Consider the following 20,248-nt stretch of genomic DNA (forward strand, 5'->3'; position numbering starts at 1 on the left):
CTTTGGCTTATGTGTTTAAAGCTCTCACAGCAGAGAACCTCCAGATGGTTGGGCTGTGAGAGCAATCAGGGTGGACTGTGAAAAGCCAGTGTCAGAGTCACTGTACCCTTTCTTCAGCAAGTAAGATGGGTTTGCTGCCCAGACTGGGGTTAGTTACTAAAGTGTTCAACTCCTAACTGCATGAAAAATGAAAAGTGCCCTCCTGCACTCCTGGCTCATTCAAACATGTGACAATTTACACGACAGAAGTGTTCTGGGGAAATCATTAACACTGCCAAGGAAGAGTTACAATTCAAAGGATGATTCTATCAATAACAAATATCAAACCACAGACATGGCTGCAACAGAAGACAGCCCAGTGAGCTAGCTACAGAGCTACCACCTTTCACACCTACTTATTTTTCTTTAAAAACAAAGCTTATAGAACATTTGGCTGAGCTTATTTTCAAAGAATTCTACAAAAAACAAATAATGGAAAAACCAGGCATGAAGATCACTTCTTCCAATAATGGTTTTATACAGGTGTTCCACAATGTACATCTGGAGTGACGGTACAGACAGCAAGAGTGCAGCATGTGCAACTACACAGTAAACAAACCTAGCAGGTTTACCACCAGCGTGGTTCAGTTCACTCCACCCTAGCCAGCACTATCTTCCCTCCTTCACGAGCTGTCCTTAAATTCTATGTCTGGATATGCACATCTTATTAGTCTCATATATAAATAATGTCTGGAACAGTGTTGGTCCTGGGTAGTGAAGGGGAAAAAATGTTTTTAAAACATGCAGCATTATCTGATATTTTAGGTTTGGGTGCTTAAAAACCATATACATTTTAAAATGGAACCAACAGAACACTAAGTATCACAGTTACTCCTCACTGTCCTCATCGGTGCTCATAGTCTGAAAAGGAAAGTCCTGACCTGAGCCTGGAAAGCGCAGGGCTGACTCACCTTGTGCAGTATGTCCTATCTTCCATGCCACTGTGAGCTGCCAGAGCCAAGGTGAGACAGTTATCTCTGAGTCACATCAGGAGGTTCAAGCTCAGAAGTTCCCAAATTAGGGTCATTCCCACACCTCCCTTTAAGCCATCAGAAAAGCCATCCTTGTAAACTCTTAAGAAAATAGAAATCTATTACCATGAAAGAATTCACCACCAAAACATTCCTAACTAAAGCAAACACACACACACACACACACACACACACACACACACACACACACACACACACACACACGCGCGAAGCACAACTACAGCAACTGTGTCTTAAACCCTTGGAGCAGGAGACTTTTCAAGTCTCCTTTCCTACTCTCCCAACTATTTCATGTTGTGGGGTATCTCTGTTTAAGGCCCTAGGTGCTGGTTTTGGCTTGGTTGCTTTATACCGATCCACCGGCAACCGTTCTACACTTTAGAAGCTATATCCACAACAGGTAAAATGTTTGTGAAATCTTACAGGTTGTTTAAAGTTTGTTTCTGATGTTGTATCATGACAATGCTTTTCACTAAAGGAAAACAAGAAGCTGTGGGTCTCCACTTACGGTACCATGCACTAGGGGTAGCTCAGGCATTCATTTGGCACTAGAGAAAATTACAGAAACAACTAGTTTTACTTTCATCATCATTTCCAGCATCAACAGAAGCTGGTGCTCCTTCAACTTGAATGTCTGTGATGCTTAAGAGAAAAACCACAGAATACTCTTGAGAGTTAAAATGTTGCTGATAAAAGAAAACAAAAAACAAAGATCTCGGCACCATATCCTATGGTAGAAAGTCTACAGCTGAGATATACCTTTCATGTGGCATTGACAATCATTTTCCTCATCAAATACTTAATTTCCTATACCCTACTCCTGGCTTTCCTACATCTTAAAATGGACTAAGTAAAAAAACATCAGAAGTGTGTCCTCATTTCTTTTCATCTTACACCTAATTAGGGAGACAGAAATGCCCTCTGGGAAGGCAGTTTCCAAATTTTAAAGATACAACACAAGAAAGGGCTAGAAGAGGACAAAATATAATGTCTAGCTAGACTATGACAATGATTCATAATACAGCGTGCTCCTTATTTAGGTCTGTGAGCCAAATCAAATGCATGACTGCAATTTAGATCCATCATTACAACAGAAACTGGGAGACTTCCAGCCTAAGGGTGAAATCTAGCAATGTCCACAAGGTTGGGCTAAGATCACCAGTACAAAACACTACCCATCAGAATGCGATGGTCTCCATGAATTCATCTTTTCAACAATAACTGCACATAATTTTCAATTAATCAGTAGCTAAGTGTTTCAAGTCCTCCTGATATAAAATATGCTGTATCACTCTGCACATACAGGGAGAGTGAGAACCATCCAGGCAGGGCTCCAGCATCTCCAATGCTCTCAGTGATCAGTTCATTTTCTTCATGAAATCCGCAAAACTGCTGCACGGATGGCATGCTGACATCAGCTTAACAGGAATACTTTTGTAGGCAGCTGTTTAAAACATCATCAATTTTAAGTCACAAATGCTCCCTATTACACAAAATCTCTTACATTCATTCCTTTAAAAAAGAAAAAGAAACAAACAAATGTCCAAACACCTTCCAGTTACACCTGAACAGCGCTGCTCTGTTTAGTGTCCTGAAATCAATACCATGTAAGAAAAAAGTCAAACAGAACCCAGGACAATGGCTAAAGGATAGTGGAAAGAAAAGAAGAATGTACCAACACAAAATTCTACTGTCTGTGATTAAAGTCCTTTACTTTTTAGCACCACATTAAACGATTTTACACATCCAGTCACTTAATGAAATCCAACAAACTCTTCAAGAGTCCGGGGGATCTGGTCTTGGTAGTTAATGTCATTAGCCCGAACTGCTCGGGCAGCCAGGCACTTGAGGCTCATCTTCATTTGAGTTTTAAGTAGTATTTCAGACACTCCAGTTGTACTTTTGTCTAATGGAGTCTTATTCTGCTTGTTTGTCATGTCAGTGTGAGCGCCAGCCTCCACAAGGCTGATGATGATGGAGTGCAAGGTCAGAAAGTCACTGATGGGCCTGTTGTACTGGACGATAATGTGGAGGGCACTGTTGCCTTCATTGTCCACGGCATTCACCTCCGCGCCACAGTCCAGCAGGAGCTTTGTGACCAGTGCATTGGGAAAGCTGCAGACATCGTTGGTGTGGAAATCATCAACTGGTGTGTTCGAGTTGACAGCTAGGTGTAGCAAAGTGAACCCTTCCCGTGTTCTGGGGTCCAGGTGAATCAGGTTGTAGATCTGCTTGTTAATTCTGCACTGGTCTTCTTCGCTACACTGTGTCTTGGTGGAAATGCACACCAGGTACAGAAAGGTGTAGAGGTTGCACTCATAGTTGTCCATAGCACTATGGACATCAGCATCCGAGATATTTTTAACTCTGTTCATGCTCTGCTCTATTTCCAAAACACTGCACCTCAGAACGCATTCTATGTCTGGGGCCTTCACAGCTTCGTTGAGGTGTATCATCTGTGAGAAGACTTGAGCAAACCGAAGCAGATCCTTGTGGGTGTTCCTATTACCTTTCTGCCTGAGGTGCAGGGCATGAAGCCACAACTTGATGCACTGCTCGAACTCCATGTTATCAGCATAGACAGCCCCTCTGTAAATGATGGGGTGGGAAACATCAATGTTGTCAGCACCTAAAATCCGTTCCCGAACGATAAGGCCCTCCATGTGAAGAGCATCTCTGTCTTGCCGAATGGCCTCCAGTTCCTGGGGGTTCCTACACTCAGTTCTGTTCCCGTAAGCATGGATGGGTGGAAGAACCTCTTTTTCAAGAACAGTGTCACCATCCTGAAACCTCTCCAACATGGCTAAATATAAGTAGTGGTAGGTCTTCATGATGTCATAGTTCTCACGGTCATTTGCAAAGGAGGCACCCAAGAGCTCCAAGGCTTCAATGCGGCTTCTGCGATCACAATCAGCATGAGAGAGCAAGAGTTCTACAACATCAGCTTTACAGCTTTCGGCAGCCACCTTCAACGGTGTCATCCCATGGCCGTTCACCACTATTGCAGCTCGCCATTTTATCAGCTCTTTCACAATGTCAATGTGACCAGCTTCGGCTGCAAAGTGCAATGCTGTGGCTCCACAGTGTGCTTTGGCATTGGGATCAGCACGTTGTTCTAAAAGGTATCTGACCACATCAGTGTGCCCCTTATATGCTGCGATCATTAGGCAGGTGTTGTCATACTTGTTGGCAATGCTGATGTTGGCATTATTTTCGACCAAATATTTCACAATGTCCAGTCTGCCATCGAAGCATGCTGCCCGCAATGGGGTTGAGTTAGTGACTGTGGTGTGGTTCACATTGGCTCCATGGCTGACTAGAAGTTTAACGACTTCAAAATGTCCGGCTCCTGCAGCACACCAAAGAGCAGTGGCACCATCAATGACATACCTACACACAGAAAGAACAGTCCGTCAGACAATGGGTTCATGGGCCCTGACATGTTTTAAAGGGTACATTCACAGGCACTAATCAAAAATCCACTCTCTCAAACATTAATAAAGTATCAGTTTGGGTAAAAATGAAAACAAGTAAGCCAGGTGCGGTGGCACACACCTTCAATCCCAACACTCAGGAGACAAATGCAGGCAGATCTTTGTGAGTTCAAGGCCAGCCTGGTCTATAAAGCAAGTCCAGGACAGCCAAGGCTACACAGAGAAACTCTGTCTTGAAAAACCAAACCAGGGGCTGGAGAGATGGCTCAGTGGTTAAGAGCACTGTCTGCTCTTCCAGGGGTCATGAGTTCAATTCCCAGCAACCACATGGTAACTCACAACCATCTATAATGTGATCTGATGTCCTCCTCTGTCTGCAGATGTACATGCAGACAGAGCACTGTATACATAATAATAAATAAATAAATCTTAAAAAAAAAAAAACAACCAAATCAAAAACCAAGTAATTTCAGCAAAGCACTTTACTAGTACAGGATCAATAAAAGTATTGCCATTGTTATTTTAAAGTATATTTTTTTAATCTGAAGAATACTCTCTTCTGCCAACAATACACTCCAGAAAACACAAAAGGCTAGGAAGATTGGCTCTGTGGGGAAAATAAAAGCTGTGCAAGCATGAGGGCCTGAGTTCCTGTCGCCAGAACACACTTAGTGCCAAGAGTGGCAAGTGCCTATTATCTCAGTGTTACTACTGTGAAATGGGAGGTGGAGACAGGAGAATGCCCAGAAGCTAAAGGGCCAGCACGTCAGGTGTAGGCACCATCTGACAAAGTAAACTGTATCAGGGAGGTAGACGAGGACCAATACCCAGGTGCACACAGCTCTAAAACCAAAAGCAAATGCAGAAGAATGTCTGGTGATCTATATGGGGTTCACCAAAGGCATGCTGACTTTTCAGCGCACAGTATGACTTGCCTCTCAGTAGACCAGAGACCCTCCAGGGGCCAGTTTTCCCATTTAAGGAAACAGCTCCAGTTTCTACATAGTTTCTGTTAGATGCAGCTTTAGGGAAAATAAATAAATAAAGAGCAGATGACAGCAACCCTATGACAGTGGTTCTCAACCTATGGGTCACAACCCCTTTGGCAACCCCCTATCTCCAAAAATATTTGCATTATGATTCATAACAGCAGCAAACTACAGTTATTAAGTAGCAACGAAGCTGGGCATGGTGGTGCACACCTTTAATCCCAGCACTCGGGAGGCAGAGGCAGGCAGATCTTTCTGAGTTCCAGCCCAGCCTCGTCTACAAAGCGAGTCCAGGACAGCCAGAACTACAAGAGAAACCCTGTCTTGGCTTGGGGGGGCAGGGGAGAGCAGCAACGAATATACTTTTATAGTTGGGGGTCACCACACCATGAGGTTCACAGTGTTAGAAAGGTTGAGAACCATGGCTCTAAGATTACCTGAGCTACAGCATCAAGAAAGAACAATCACTGAGCCATACTGCTTTCCTTTGGGAAAGGTACTGGATGGCAGGACGCACATGGAGACTTACTAAGCAAATATGCTCACCATGTAAATATAATGCTGCATAAAAATGTGTTTGAGCATGCTATGTCCCAAATGAAAAGATAAGATGTGTGTGTACTGTGTGTCTGAATATATATATATATATTCATTCCTGAAGCAAATCATTACGGGGCAGCAACAGCAGGAAATAAGCAGCATTTGAGAAACTACTCAGGAACCTCTCTGACTGGACACTGTGGACACAGTGTCAGTGAGCCTTTGTTACTCTACAAAGTTAGTAACTTGGGCTGGAGAAATGGCTTAGCTGTTGGGAGCACTGACTGTTCTTCCAGAGGACCAAGGTTCAATTCCCAGCACCCACATGCAGCTCACACCTGTCTGAAACTTACAGTTCCAACTGAAATCCTCACATAGTCATACACACAAGCAAAACACTGATGCACACAAAATAAATAAATTTTTAAAAAAATTATTAGCTCTACAAAGTTAGGCTCTTCTGACAAGTCCAACCTTTCCCACTTTCCCCTGTCTCCTTTTCCTAATTTTAATCCTACTGATAATAGTTTCATGGACCTAAAAAGATTTTTGCTAAAGATATTTAGAATTACTGTGCTAAAACCAGTAAGTATACCTGATAGCATTAGGGCAGAATGATAACCAAGTAATTATTCCCTAGGACAATTAAGCACACCAAGAATTTATTAATGAGCTTCTCGCTGCATACCTTATGTTTTGACACAGATCAAATTACAACCCCCACAAATTAAGAGTACAACTCCCATAATGCCTCTCCAAAAGTCAGGTGTTACCAACGCAACTAGGGCACCTCCCTGCCTCTTCAAAATTACAGTGCTTATGAAAGAGGCTTAGCTCTTGGCAGTGGCAGGCTGACCTGCTGTTCTGCCTTCTACCATGTGGAAAGACAGCATTCTTCTCTGTAGAATTCAGCCCTTGCCAGACAACCAAACTTCCCTTCATCGGCTGTCCAGTCTTCATGATATGGGAAATAAATTTCCACTCTTAAGAATCACCCAGTCTTATTTTGTTAACAGCAGCACAAAATGTGTATGTGTGTGCACGTCCTGCAGATGTGCGGCAGCATCTGAAGTGACAGAACAACTTGAGTGAGTAGGTTCTCTCCTTCCAACAGGCGGGTCCCAGGAATGGAACCTAGACAATCAGGTCTGGCCACTGTGATTTTTAGTGGCTGAGCCAACCCACCGGTCCTCCATTTATTTTGATACAATGTGTTAACACCAGTCTGAAACAGTCCTTTTGAAATCAAAACAAATGTTGCTGTACTGTTTCTTTGCAGTTGATACTTTTTATGATATTCAAAGACCTTTTGATGTATCTGGTACTCAGTAAACCTATTAGTTACATATCTGCCAGATGGGCATGATAACAGTATCTACCTCATAGGGCTATTGGCAGGTTACCGTGAAGATTGAGTTGTTATTGCATACTAAGTAGTCACAATAGTACTAGAGACACTGAAACATTTTGTATGGATTTGGTGTATTTGAGCTATTTTTCTTTAAAGTCAGTTGTATTCCTTTAAATCTATAAAGCTTAGTCATAACTACAAACCTTGTAGAATCCATAAGCTTTTAAAAATGTAAATGTATACTTACTGTATGCAAATACCACAGGATGCAGGAGGAAGTCAGAGGACAATCTGTGGGAATTGGTTCTCTCTCCTTCTATGTGGGTTCTGCAAATTAAATGTGGCAACAAGTGCCTTCATCCCTGAGCCATGCCCGCAGCTATGAATCTCAGGTATACCTCTATGGACTCACATTTCCATCACTCTAACTGTTCTCCGTGTGCCTCTTCCCAGTCAGTTCCTCCCTAGATCACTTGCCTGCAATGTGAATTTCAATTAATGAAACCACGAAGCGCACTCCTTCCTATGTGTTGTTTCCCACTATCTGTATCTGTGAGATTCTTCCGTGTAGTTAGGTGTATCTGCAAGTTCTTTTTGAATGCTACCTAGTATTTTGTTGTCTGAGAACTCTACAGTTTACGTATCCATTGTCCTCTCAATGGACATTTGGGTTTCCAGGGGTTGACTTTTATGACTAGTTATTCTACACATTCCTTTTTGGTTTTGTTTCTTTGAGACATTAGTCTCAGAATGTAGTCTTTTTTAGGCGCTAATCACCCAGATCCTCTGGAAGATCAGTCAATGATCCTAATGACTAAGCCATCTTTCTAGGCCCTAATAGTTTAAATTTTATGCATGTGTGAGTTAAAACAAAGACTGATTTTCGCTCATACTGATTGTTAATTGCCCCAGCACTGTTTATTTAGAAAGTGTGCCTCCTACCTGAGTTTCACTGGAGTTTTTCTTTCCTTTCATGGTGCTGGGGACTTGAACCCAGGGTGCCATGCTCCTAGGCAAGCATTCTACCACTGAACTAACATTCCCAGTCCCTCTGGAGCCATTTTCTTTAGCCAGTGACTCCATGTATGAGTTTACTTCTGGAATGTTCTCCTGATACATTATTTTATCCTTGTATCAGTGACATAATTAATTATTAGTTTCTTACTTTCCCTTCAAAATTATCTTAGTTACTTTCCTACATACTAGAGTTAGCCAGACATACGTGCCTATGCACATGTAGCCTGATAGGGGTATGGTTTGGGTAAGAGCAAATGTAGAGAGAGAATGTATACAACTTATACTCAGAGACTACTGAGACTTCTAAACCATGAACTTGGAGTATTTCTGTTTGTTTTGTTACCTTCTGTTTATCTCAAAGATACTTTGTAATTTTCAGTACAGAAATACATTATTTCATTTGGTTTACTACTACAGTGATTATTTTATAATAGTATTGCAAATGGCATGTTGTGACAATGAAAAAATTTTTAATTGAACTCTACATATTAAGTGAAAATTTAAATACACTAATTTTAAATTAGAATGAATTTTAATTAGACAATTATTGGTATTGCTCATCTAACATTTACTGACTCCTCTGAACTCCTTTTTTCTTTTGGTACTTTTTCTACAATAGGTTAGCCTAGAAATTGCTGGCCTTAAACTGTCAACCCTTCTGCTTCAACCTCTTGAGTATTGGGATTACAAGCATGTACCATCAGCTCAGTGGTTAAGAGCACTGCTTGCTCTTCCAAAGGACCCAGGTTCAATACCCAGACAGCTACATGGCAGCTCACAACTGTCTGTAACTCCAAGATCTGACCAACGCACATAAAATAAAAAATTAAATAAAAATGTTTTTAAAAAAAAAAAAAGCATGCACCATCATACCTAGTCCTGATTAATTCCTTGGTTTACAAACAAATAGTGAAAATAAGAGTAGTATTTTAAGCTGGGTATGGCAGCATATCCCTAAACCAGAGTCTGAAGCAGGAAGATCCTAAGTCTAAGGCCAGCCTTTACTGTACAGAGAGTCAGTATTATCCTTCTTCCCTTAAAAAAAAAAAAAAAAAAAAAAAATGCCATGCATGGTGGCACATGTCTTTAATCCCAATACTCAGGAGGCAGAGGCAGGCAGATCACTGTGAGTTCAGGGCCAGTCTGGTCCACAAAGCTAGTCCAGCACAGCCAGGGCTACACAAAGAAACCCTGTCTCAAGAAACCAAAAAATAAAATAAAATAAATAATAATAAAAATAATTATTTTGTATTTCATCTTTGAGACAGGGTCTCACTATGTAGCTGCTATCTGGTCCGGAGCTTATTATGTTCCAGGACCCAATTGGCCCCTCTCTGTATCTCTCAAGTGAGAAAAGGTAACTTATTTTAATTGCTAGTATTAAAAATAATCATAAAGGACCAATTTTAATGTAACACTTCTTTTGTGTGGGGGGTTTCAAGACACACTCAGTTTATGCAACACTTCATAAGATATAAATAGCCTATATTCGTATTCCTAGCGTATAGCAATTTCATATTTTAAAACCAAACACAGGGCCCAAGAATGCAGCTCAGTTGTAGAGTGTCTGCAGAACATGTGCAAGGCCCTAATTTAACTTCTAGCACCAGCCAGGAGTGGTGGCGCACGCCTTTAATCCCAGCACTCGGGAGGCAGAGGAAGGTGATCACTGTGAATTCGAGGCCAGCCTGGTCTACAAAGCGAATTCAGGACAGCTAAGGCTACACAGAGAAACCCTGTCTTGAAAAAAACTTTTAGCACCAACAAACAACTTCCTAGTACTCACACACTCACACCAGTACAAAGACACACTGTAACTAGCCATGTTAATATCAACGTCTAGAACTATGCATTTGCTTTTTATTACATTATTATATTTATTTCCAAGTTGGGTGAAGGTGTCTGTGTTCCCTATATTTAAGCACTACATGAGTACAGGTATCCATAAAGGCCAGAACAAGATATCCGTTCCCTTGGAGCTGAGTTAAAAGTGGTTTAGCCACTTCATGTAGATTCTGGGAACCAAATCTGGGTTCTGGGGAAGAGCAGTATAAACTCTTAACAGCTAAGCCATCTCTCCAGCTCCATCTTTTAAGCATTAGGAAATGAAACAAAAAGCAATTAGAATATTTTCTAGATAGGAATTTTCCCAAAATCCATGGTGAAAATCAAATTTCAAATACGTATGCACCTCACTTTAATTTTTTAAAAAAGATTATTAAGGTAGTGGCACACACCTTTAATCCCAGCACTTGGGAGGTAGAGACAGGCCAATCTCTGTGAGTTCGAGGGCAACCTGGCCTACAGAGCAAGTTCCAGGACAGCCAGAGATACACAGAGAAACCCTGTCTTGAAAATAATAATAGCAATAATATCTTTTGTTTTGTTTTGTGAGACAGAGTCTCACTAGGTAGCTTTGTTTGTGCTGGAACTCACCATATACACCAGGCTGGCCTCGAACTGAGCAGAGAATCCTTCTGCCTCTACCTCTGGAGTGCTGAGACTAAAGGCACGGTCCAGCATGCCCAGTATTATTATTAAATTTTAATTTTCAGTGTATATATGCAAACCCATGCATATCATGACATGAATGTAGAAATGAGAGGACAACTTGCAAGAACTGGCTCTCTCCTTCCACCTTGTTCATTCCAAGGATTAAACTCAGGGCTCTGGCTTGGTGGTAAGCACGCTTCCCCACGAAGCCATATTGCAGCCCTTCACTTTTTATAACAGAAAGTACTTGATCACTTTACCATTCTTGCTGGTATAGTCCAGGAACATCTATTTTTTCCTTTATTCATATAGAAATGTGACAGGGACTATAGAACAGCTCCAATCACCTACTCTTTTGTGTATTGCTTTACATGTGCATGCGTGTATGGTGTGCGTGTATGTATGTATGTATGCTCTTACTGAGCCAACTAAAATCCAAATATCTTCTCACAAAAAAGTGTCTATGTGCATGTGTATATATGCACATGTATGTGTAAGTTATAAAGCCCTAAAACAAAAATATCATTTTTTGTTTGTCTGTTTTGCTTTTTCTTTTCTTTTTCACCTGTCAACTCCAGTGTTCACATCCTAGGCCATAACAAAATAATCTCAAATATTACTCCAAAAAGTATGGACAAGGATTCAAATTATTGACATGAGGCTTAATCCAAGTAGTGGTCACTTTCCTGAGAACAAAATAAAAAGCTAGGAGCTAGAGAGACGGCTCAGTAAGAACACGAACAACTCTTCAGAGGCCCAGAGTTCAGGTCTCAGAAGCCACACTGGGCAGCTCAGAACAATCTGGGCACCTTCACTCACGTGTGTACATACCTCAAACATAATACAAAATAAATCTTTTTTAAAATTAATAATAATAAGCTAGCTGGGGGCTGGAGCAATGTCTCAGAAGTTAAGAGCAAAGGCTGTTCTTCCAAAGTCCCTGAGTTCAATTCCCAGCAACCAGATGGTGGTTCACAACCATCTATAATGACATCCGGTGCCCTCTTCTGGTATGCAGGTGTACATGCAGGCAAAACACTGTACACATAATAAAAAATTGGGGGGGCGGTTTGAGACAGGGTCTCTCTGTGTAGCCTTGGCTGTCCTGGACTCGCTTTATAGAGCAGGCTGGCCTCGAACTCACCTGCCTCTGCCTCCCAAGTGCTGGGATTAAAGGCGTGCGCCACCACGCCCGGCCTAATAAATAAATCTTTAAGGGAAAAAAAAAAAAAAAACTAAGCACAATGGCGCATGCCTGTAATCCCAGCACTCAGGGAAGCAGAGGAAGAAAATAATAATAAACTAGACTTTGATGCATGAGCTTCATGTTGTTACCAGCACTCAAGCTAACAGGCTCTAAATGTCTGAAATTAGTGTAGTAAGAAACCATCACATAAGCTGGGTGTGGTGGCGCACGCCTTTAATCCCAGCACTCGGGAGGCAGAGGCAGGCAGATCGCTGTGAGTTCGAGGCCAGCCTGGTCTACAAAGTGAGTCCGGGACAGTAAGGCTACACAGAGAAACCCTAAAAACCATAAAAACAAAACAAAAAAGAAACCATCACATGTGTAATCACCATCTTTTTCTGGTTCTCAAATGTCAAAATCTCTGAGATAACACAGAGAAACCTTGTCTCGAAAAACAACAAATGAGTAAACTGCAAAATCATCCCAGAGACTTGTAGACCAGCTGAGATGTGGTCATGAACTCAATCCTTCTTTCTTATTAATTAGTAAACTTGTCAAAATAAACCTTCATTTCCTGCTCCACAAAATATGACTCAGGATTGGACCTATTACAGGGATTTAAAAAATAAAATACCAGGTTGGGTGTTGGTGGTGCACCCCTTTAATCTCACTACTCAGGAGGCAGAGGCAGGAGGATCCCTGTGAGTTCAAGGCCAGCCTGGTCTACAGTGAAGTCCAGGACAGCCAAGGCTACACAGAGAAACCCTGTCTCAAAAAACAAACAAACACAAAAAAGAAATAAAATACCAAGATACTTTAATACAGCAGTTCACAGCTATAACAATCCACAGGCTAAGTAGACATAGTTTCCAGAAGCCTCCTGCAAAACTGCAAATGGTTGCAGTTTTACCAGTCTTGATTAAAGTTTGATATGAACATCAAAACCTGATTGCTGCATCTTCTCAGTACACTCCACTCTCTGAAGTCTCTCCACCCTCTCAGTATTTCATGCTCTTTTAATTGTCCCAGCTTGGATCTCTTCTTGCAATAGCACTGAAACATTGAAGTACACCAGACTCATGTCTCCTCTTCGTGTCTCATTCTTCTTTTTTTTTTAAAGATTTATTTATTTTGTATACAGTATGCATCAAATCACATTATAGATGGTTGTGAGCCACCATGTGGTTGCTGGGAATTGAACTCAGGACCTCTGGAAGAGCAGTCTGTGCTCTTAACCACTGAGCCATCTCTCCAGCCCCATGTTTCTCACTAGTCTTTAAAGTCCAGCTCTAATACTACCTCCTCTGTGAAGCCCTGATTCTCCACCACCACAGGGCTGAGTACTTCCTCTTCCTCTGTTCTCCCTCAGCAGGCTCAAGGACTCCTACAAGCCTAAAAGGCAGGGCATCTGCAACTACTAACCCTTGATGCTCCGCTCCCTTCGCCCGAAACTGTCAGCCTCTACAGTGGGACAATCTCATATGTCTCTGAATATAGATCCCTACCAAAAGCTTAGCACACAGTAGGTATCTGACAACTGTGTGCTTTAGAACTCCTTAATCTCACTAGTTTGTGCAGAATGCTGAGCAAGATATTCAGGTACACAGGCTCAAAACTGCATTTCCAATTGCTTCAGTAGTTAGAGGAGAGGTGCTTGGTTTTTGTTTTTGTTTTTTGAAACAAGGTCTATGTAGCTCTAGCTGGCCTGGAACTCACTTTATATACCAAACTGACCCCAAATTTACATAATTTTCTTACCTCTCAATGTTGGGATAAAAGGTGTGCATCATCACACCTATCATCAGGTTCTTTTAATTATCACCTCAAAATAGCTTTCACTTTGATGATCCAAGAAGACAGCATTAAACAGAGCCTTCTAAATTCTATTTTTTTTTTTTTTTTTTTTTTTTTTAAGGCAGGGTTTCTCTGTGTAGCCTTGGCTGTTCTGGACTCAGCCTGACCTCAAACTCATGTGGACCCACTTGCCTCTGCTTCCCTGAGTGCTGGGATTAAAGGTGTGTGGCTGTGGCAGGGATTCATTCCTAACCTAATGCATACAGGTGTTTACATAATGGGGCCATCCAGCCTCACTCCTCTAGGTGCAAGATTATGAGATGCTGGAAACTTCCAGGACACAGAAACCAAAGGGGAAAAACAAACATGAATCAGGTTATCATCTTTCTCAACCCACCTTCCTACTATCTACAGTAGCACCAAAGATAAGCCATGATCCAGAGCTGGCGTTTCATTAGAATACTACAGTTCAACTCGGTTTCCTCTCATTAAAAACAGAACCAAAAGTTTTTATTGAGAGGAGAAGAAAAAAAAACAAGGCAGCCAGACACCATGGTGCTCTTCTGTAATCCCAGCACTCCTGGAGGCAGAGGCAGGTGGATCTCTGTGAGTTGAGGCCAGCCTGGCCTACAAAGCGAATCCAGGACAGCCAAGGCTACACAGAGAAACCCTGTCTCAGGGAAGGAAAAAAAAAAAATTAAAATTAAAAAAAAAAAAACAAACCTTTAAAGCCCACAGCTATAATCCCAGCATTTAGGAAGCTGAAGCAGGAGGCTAGGCCCAGGCAGCCTGGGATATGGAGCAAGACCTGCTTTTGAAAACCAGAAATAAGCCGGGCACAGTGGCTCATCCTTTAATCCCAGCACTCCCGTGGCAGAGACAGGCGGATCGCTGAGTTTGGGGCCAGCCTGGTCCACAAAGTGAGTCCAGAACAGCCAAGGCTACACAGAGAAACCCTGTCTCAAAAAAAAAAAAAAAAAAAAAAAAAAAAAAAAAAGCCAGAAATAGCAAAAATAAATAGATGACAGATAGGTATGATATGATATATGATAGACAGACAGATAGAAAAACCAATATAATCAACAAAGCAAAATTCAGGCAGCTGTACGGTGCCAATCACTCAGCACAGGAACAAAACAAACAAACAAAAAAAAAAAAAGATAACGCCAAACAAGGTGTCTCTGTTATCTTGCCCTCCCCCAAATACGTACATTTAACCTCAAAGGATAAAACCTGACTAGAACAATAATCATTTTTGGACGATAGTGTTTGTGAAGCCTTCCCGCCACATCACCCTGTAAAATGTAATTTAGCAACGGCATAACTTCTACCCCAGGTCCAGAGCCACCTGTGCAGCCAAAAATACCGGTCAATAATATGGGATGGTCAGGATCGTGTCTAGAGATGCCCACTTGGATGATGAACTCGTTCTTGGGTCTTATTTTCACCAAAAGCCCCACAGATCTTCTTGAGGCTCTCGATCCGACCACACGGGGTATTAAAAAAAAAAAAAAAATACAGAGGTTAAATAAAACAATTTTAACTACTGATCTCGTTAATTTCCGACCTTGGTTACAACACCAGTGCTGACAGAAAGGTATAAAAACCTAGATGGGCAGCCACCACTCTGACACTGTGTTCGCTGACTAATGGAGACTATAGATCTCAAGACCCAGGGTGTGGCTACCACCTACAGGGGGAATAGGGTAAGAGCCGGGAAGAAAAGACAGCAAAACGTAGCCTTGGAAGATGAGGTGGGCATCAGTGATGCTGAGGGGTATACGAGAAGGCAGAAGGGAGTCCACACAAGAAGAGTGGGTGAGGGAGGGGAGGAGGAGGAGGAGGATCCAGGACTTGGGAAGGCTGGAGGTGGGATGTACCTACCCGTCGAAGCGCACGGTGCCAGTCTGCTGGGTCTGCACACGGTAGTGTTCTAACAGCAAGCGCACCACCTTGGCGTGCCCATTGCGGGCTGCGATGATGAGGGGTGTGGAGCGCTGTCCCCCCTGCTGGCTGACATAGCCCAGCAGGTAGCGGATATCGCTTTCCGACCGGTTAAGGAGCAAGGCAGCCAGAGTGAGCACCTTGCCCTCGCTGGCCGCCTTGTACACATAGCCAGCCAGGCCCTCCATGGCCGCCGCCAACTCCAACACCCGTTTGGTCGCCACCGCTGCTGCTGCCTTGCGCCCCCGGAGGCCGCGTCCGCCAGCACTTCAGACCCGGGCCCTCACAGCCCATTCAACAGGGCGCCGCCGCCGCCGCGCCTAAGGCAGCAGCGCGACCCAGCAAGGGCGGAGACCCAGAGGTGGCCGAAAGCCGCCGGGGTGCACAACTGTGACCCGGCCCGGGCGGGGAGGAAGACGATCAGGGCCGCCCCCGAGGCCCCAGGCACCGGCCCTGGGCCGAGGGGATCTCCATGGCGGCCGCCGCCCCGGGCCTCAGGCAGCCTCCTTCCTGCCGGCTGCGACAGGCGCGCGCCCGAGCTACGGGTCGCCGCTGGGGTCTCGAGAGGCCGGCGCGCGCCCCGGTTGGCGGGCGATGTGCACGACTGCCCCGCGCCCCGGGATGGAGGAGGGTCCCGAACGGCCTCCGCTTCGCCCCCTCGCCGCAGGGAAGCCGCGAGCGCTCGCCCACCGGCAATCGGAAGAGTCGGGTGGCGAGGAGGGCCGCCGCGAGCCGCGCGTGGGTGTTCGCGGGACGCTCCCGCACCACCGGTACCGGAACTTAGCGCAGGAGGAAGACAGCCTCCACAGACCGTGCCGAAGGGAGGGAGGGAAGGCGGGAGTGGGAGGGACGTTTAAGTAGGACTCTCTTCCTAAACCGACCGGCGGGCAAACGAGGCTTTCCTAAAGAAAGGTTCCGCTGTGTGTAGTTAGCCGAGCCCTGATTTAGGCTTGAAAGTCCCTAGTGCCCTTGACGCAAGGAGCCATCTCCGCACACCCATAGGACCCTGGGATACTTAGTCGAGAGTGGGGGTTGGAGAGAAGGCTACTGAACCTACGGGATGGATAGAGAGCACACCCAGTTTTATGAGTAATAGTGTGGGATACTGTCTGCCTGGGATGCGCGCGGGGGCGGCGCGGGGGGGGGGGGGGGGACACACAAGGAAAGGGTAAGAGCACCCAAAAGATCTGCTTTTGAATAAGGGCTGTATGTCTTGGAGATTCCGAGGGCGTGAGAGCACTGAAAAGAAACTGAAAGCCTGACCAGAGTTCCCAGGAAAGGTGGATTAAGTTTGCAAGATAAAGAACTAGGAGGAAGCAGTCATAACCAGATTGAACCAGTGTGTGGTCCTGACCATGCAGAACGTCCGTTGTCTCACAGGCGTCACAGAATTGTTAGGATTTGAAAAGAGCATTTATCCCAAGAATGCTATTGGCCATCCAAGTACCAGGCTTTGCTTAACACCAGGGATTTCTTGGTATGGGCCGGTCAGTTCTTTCCTGAGGCTTGTGTGGTTGTGTGGAGGAAAGCGGACAAATACACGGTGTTACAGCTGTTGGATTCACATCACTGCCATTTGCCGTGAAACAGGGATGTGGGTGTGGGCTAAGAGACCTCCATGACAGGTGACCAGAACAGAGGCTAGGATCCTGAGCGGAGGACAGATGGTGAGCTTAGGAGCAGAAAGCAGTGCAGCTGCTGGCTGTAGGAAGACTTCTAAAGGATTAAGTCAGCAGGATGCAAGTCATGTGGGCCCAGTGACCTATGCAAACGGTTCGCTTTACACTGTGGTGACATTTGGAGAGTTTAAATAGGAAAACGACAAGATAGTGCTTTTTTTTTAAACATCACGTTGCATGCCGCCTGATGTGTGAAAAGCATTACCTCAGGAAGCAAGAGTTTAGAAGCACAAAGGCCAGTAAGGCAAAGCTGGGGTTACAGGTAGTGGAGAACCGGCCACTTCTCAAATTCTCTCCTACAGCACAACTTTACAGATCCCTATGCAAATGTTGGGCTTGTTTCTCCCCTTACAATAGTAAACAAAAACAGCCTGAGAAATATGTTTTGTTTGGTTTTCAAGACAGAGTTTCTCTGTGTAGCCTTGGCTGTCCTGGACTTGCTTTGTAGACTAGGCAGGCCTCGAACTCACATCGATCCTCCTGCCTCTGCCTCCTGAGTGCTGGGATTAAAGGTGTGTGCCACCACACCTGGCTTGAGATTTCACTTTTTTTTTTTTTTAAGATTATTTAATGTATGTGAGCGCTATGTCTGCATGTATACCTGCATGGCTTTTAAAAGGAGGATCAGATCCCATTAAAGATGGTTGTGAGCCATCATATGGTTATTGCAAATGAATCCAGAGCCTCTGGGAGAGCAGCCAGTCCCTGATGATGAGATCCCTAAGGCTAACATCTCTGAAATAGCTGGTGGGAAGGTAGAGGACACTGGCTTGTTTTGCACTGGGGCTTCAGGTTGTAAGAAAATCAAAATTTTGACAGGCTGTGCCAGTTAGTTGTGTTGGGAGGGAGGGGTGTTGGTTTTCTGTTTGTTTGATTTGCATTGTGTTTTGTTTTATGGTCAACTTGACCCAAGTCATCTGGGAAGGCAGAACCTCAGTTGGAAAAAAAAAAATGCCTCCATCGAATTGTCCATAGAGAAGTTTGTAAGATGTTTTCTTGATTGCTGATGTGGGTAGGACTCAGCCCACTGCAGGTAGTGCCACCCCTGGGCAGGCGGTCCCGGGGTGAGCCACCACTGGGCAGGCGGTCCTGGGTGAGCCATGGGTAGCAAGCCAATCAGTATTGTTCCTTCATAATCTGGCTTCAGTTCTTGCCTCCAGGTCCCTGCCTTGAATTCTTGCCGTAGTTTCCATCAGGGAGGGACTGGGACCTGGAAGTGTTTGCCAAACAAACCCTTTCCTCCTCACGCTGCTTTTGCTCACAGTGATTATCACCGCAACAGAGAAACAAGCTAGAACAGCGGGCTTAGCGCTGCATCTCAGAAGTACCTTCTGTGACTCTAGAACACACAATTCTCCTCTCCTCCTCTCTTGTCCTCTCCTCTCCTCCTTTTTCTTCTCCTCCCCTCTCCTCTCCCACCATCCCTCTCTCAAACTCACAACCTGGGCAACAAACTAGCAGCCATGAAAGCGTGCCTGCCTCTCAAGTAAAGGCCACTTCACGGCCCTTTGGCCCTGCAGCACCCTTACATGCTTTTGACACCTAATTAGGTGAAGAAAATCATTTTAAAGTCTTGCCACAGGCCCCCTTGATCTGATTTTGTTTTCTACGGGAGACCTGGCTCATTCCAATATCCACTCTGAGACTTCCTTCTTCCTTTACGTACCCTCCTTAACTCAGTTTGGTACTGTAACAAGACCAGGAGTGATCCAGGAGAGGGGGTCCTGGAGCTGCACTAGGAAGGCTCCCCCCCCCCCCCCCCACCCCCGCCCCAGGCAGGAAAAGCTTCTGCTCCGACAGGCCCTGGTCAGGAGTCCTAAACCACTTAAACAGTTCAGGGCTCTGGGCTCCTATGGTTACTCAGCGGCCATCCATCCACTGCTGGAGACGATTTGGTTGCCTCTGTTTACCTGGCCTCGGAGTGTGACATTTCTGTGGTCAGGCTGTGCAAATCTGGAGAGAGGATGTGTAAACAGGATAAGGCTGCATAGCCAAAGGCCAGAGTCCAGAAATAGTTCCTGTGCTTCGGAGCTCTCACCCTCTCCCTAGATAGAAAGCCACGGAGCAACTGAAAACAGAAAAATACAAGCAGTTACATACTCGCTGGTCCGCTAGTGGCAGTGAGGCTGATGCTTTCTCTCTGGACAAAAGCTAGCCTTTGCCAGCCCTTTGCTTCCAAAAGAGTATGGCTCTGCCTGCCACGGAGCAGACAGTCCTTTCTCCATATTAGGCTGCCCCAGTTCTGAAGCAATGGGGGTTCCTCGGGTTTTTATAGAAAAAAAAAATCTCACATCATTTTCAAACACCCATAAAGATACTCATTTTAATCCTGTGGTCTCCTCTTGGTATCGAAGAAGAGAAATGGATTCCCATATCTGCAAGCTGACTGTGGCAAGTTTCACTTACGAAATGGGGTTTAGAGCATTCCTTTCGGGACTGTGTGATGAAGACATGCAGGCTCCTTGGCCACGTCTGGTCCCATGGAGGGGATGTCTGTCAACATATGTGTTCTTCCTTTCTCTCACCCTGGCATGCATCCTTCCACTGTGCCATTATCCTCCTCAAAAGAGGAATGCCCACAGTGTGTGCATTGACTGTAGCTGCAGGAGTGTATCTGTCTCTAAGAGCACCACCACGTACAGGGCTGGAGGCAGGTGGGCAGAGGGCTCGTTCACAAGGCTTCAGAGCTAAGCATAGCAGCTTATGCCTATGAACACAGCACTTAGAAAACTGGGGCGGGAGAATTAGCTAGCCTCCTGAGCGTGAAGCTAGTCTGAACTGATTCTGTTG

The 20,248-nt window shown here is 44.6% G+C and overlaps 1 protein-coding gene across 1 annotated transcript; it reads right to left on the minus strand.

Moving 5' to 3' along the window:
- Positions 1-1,015: 1,015 nt before the first annotated feature.
- Positions 1,016-16,317, minus strand: Fem1b (fem-1 homolog B). Its single transcript, XM_051156625.1, has 2 exons — positions 15,720-16,317; positions 1,016-4,421 (listed from the first exon to the last, which is right to left on the minus strand). Exons 1-2 carry the CDS (start codon positions 15,965-15,967, stop codon positions 2,786-2,788), a joined length of 1,884 nt encoding a protein of 627 aa, XP_051012582.1. The 5' UTR covers positions 15,968-16,317; the 3' UTR covers positions 1,016-2,785.
- Positions 16,318-20,248: the final 3,931 nt, after the last annotated feature.

Source organism: Acomys russatus, chromosome 14, assembly GCF_903995435.1.
Source record: "Acomys russatus chromosome 14, mAcoRus1.1, whole genome shotgun sequence".
In the NCBI taxonomy this organism is placed as follows: Eukaryota; Metazoa; Chordata; class Mammalia; order Rodentia; family Muridae; genus Acomys; species Acomys russatus.

What these genes read in the sequence shown, in the direction of transcription:
- Fem1b (XM_051156625.1), bottom strand. Translation starts at nt 15,967, where the DNA reads ATGGAGGGCCTGGCTGGCTATGTGTACAAGGCGGCCAGCGAGGGCAAG. An exon ending in GGCACCGTGCGCTTCGACGG is followed by an intron (nt 4,422 to 15,719) that starts GTAGGTACATCC and finishes TTCTGTGTGTAG; the next exon opens with GTATGTCATTGATGGTGCCA.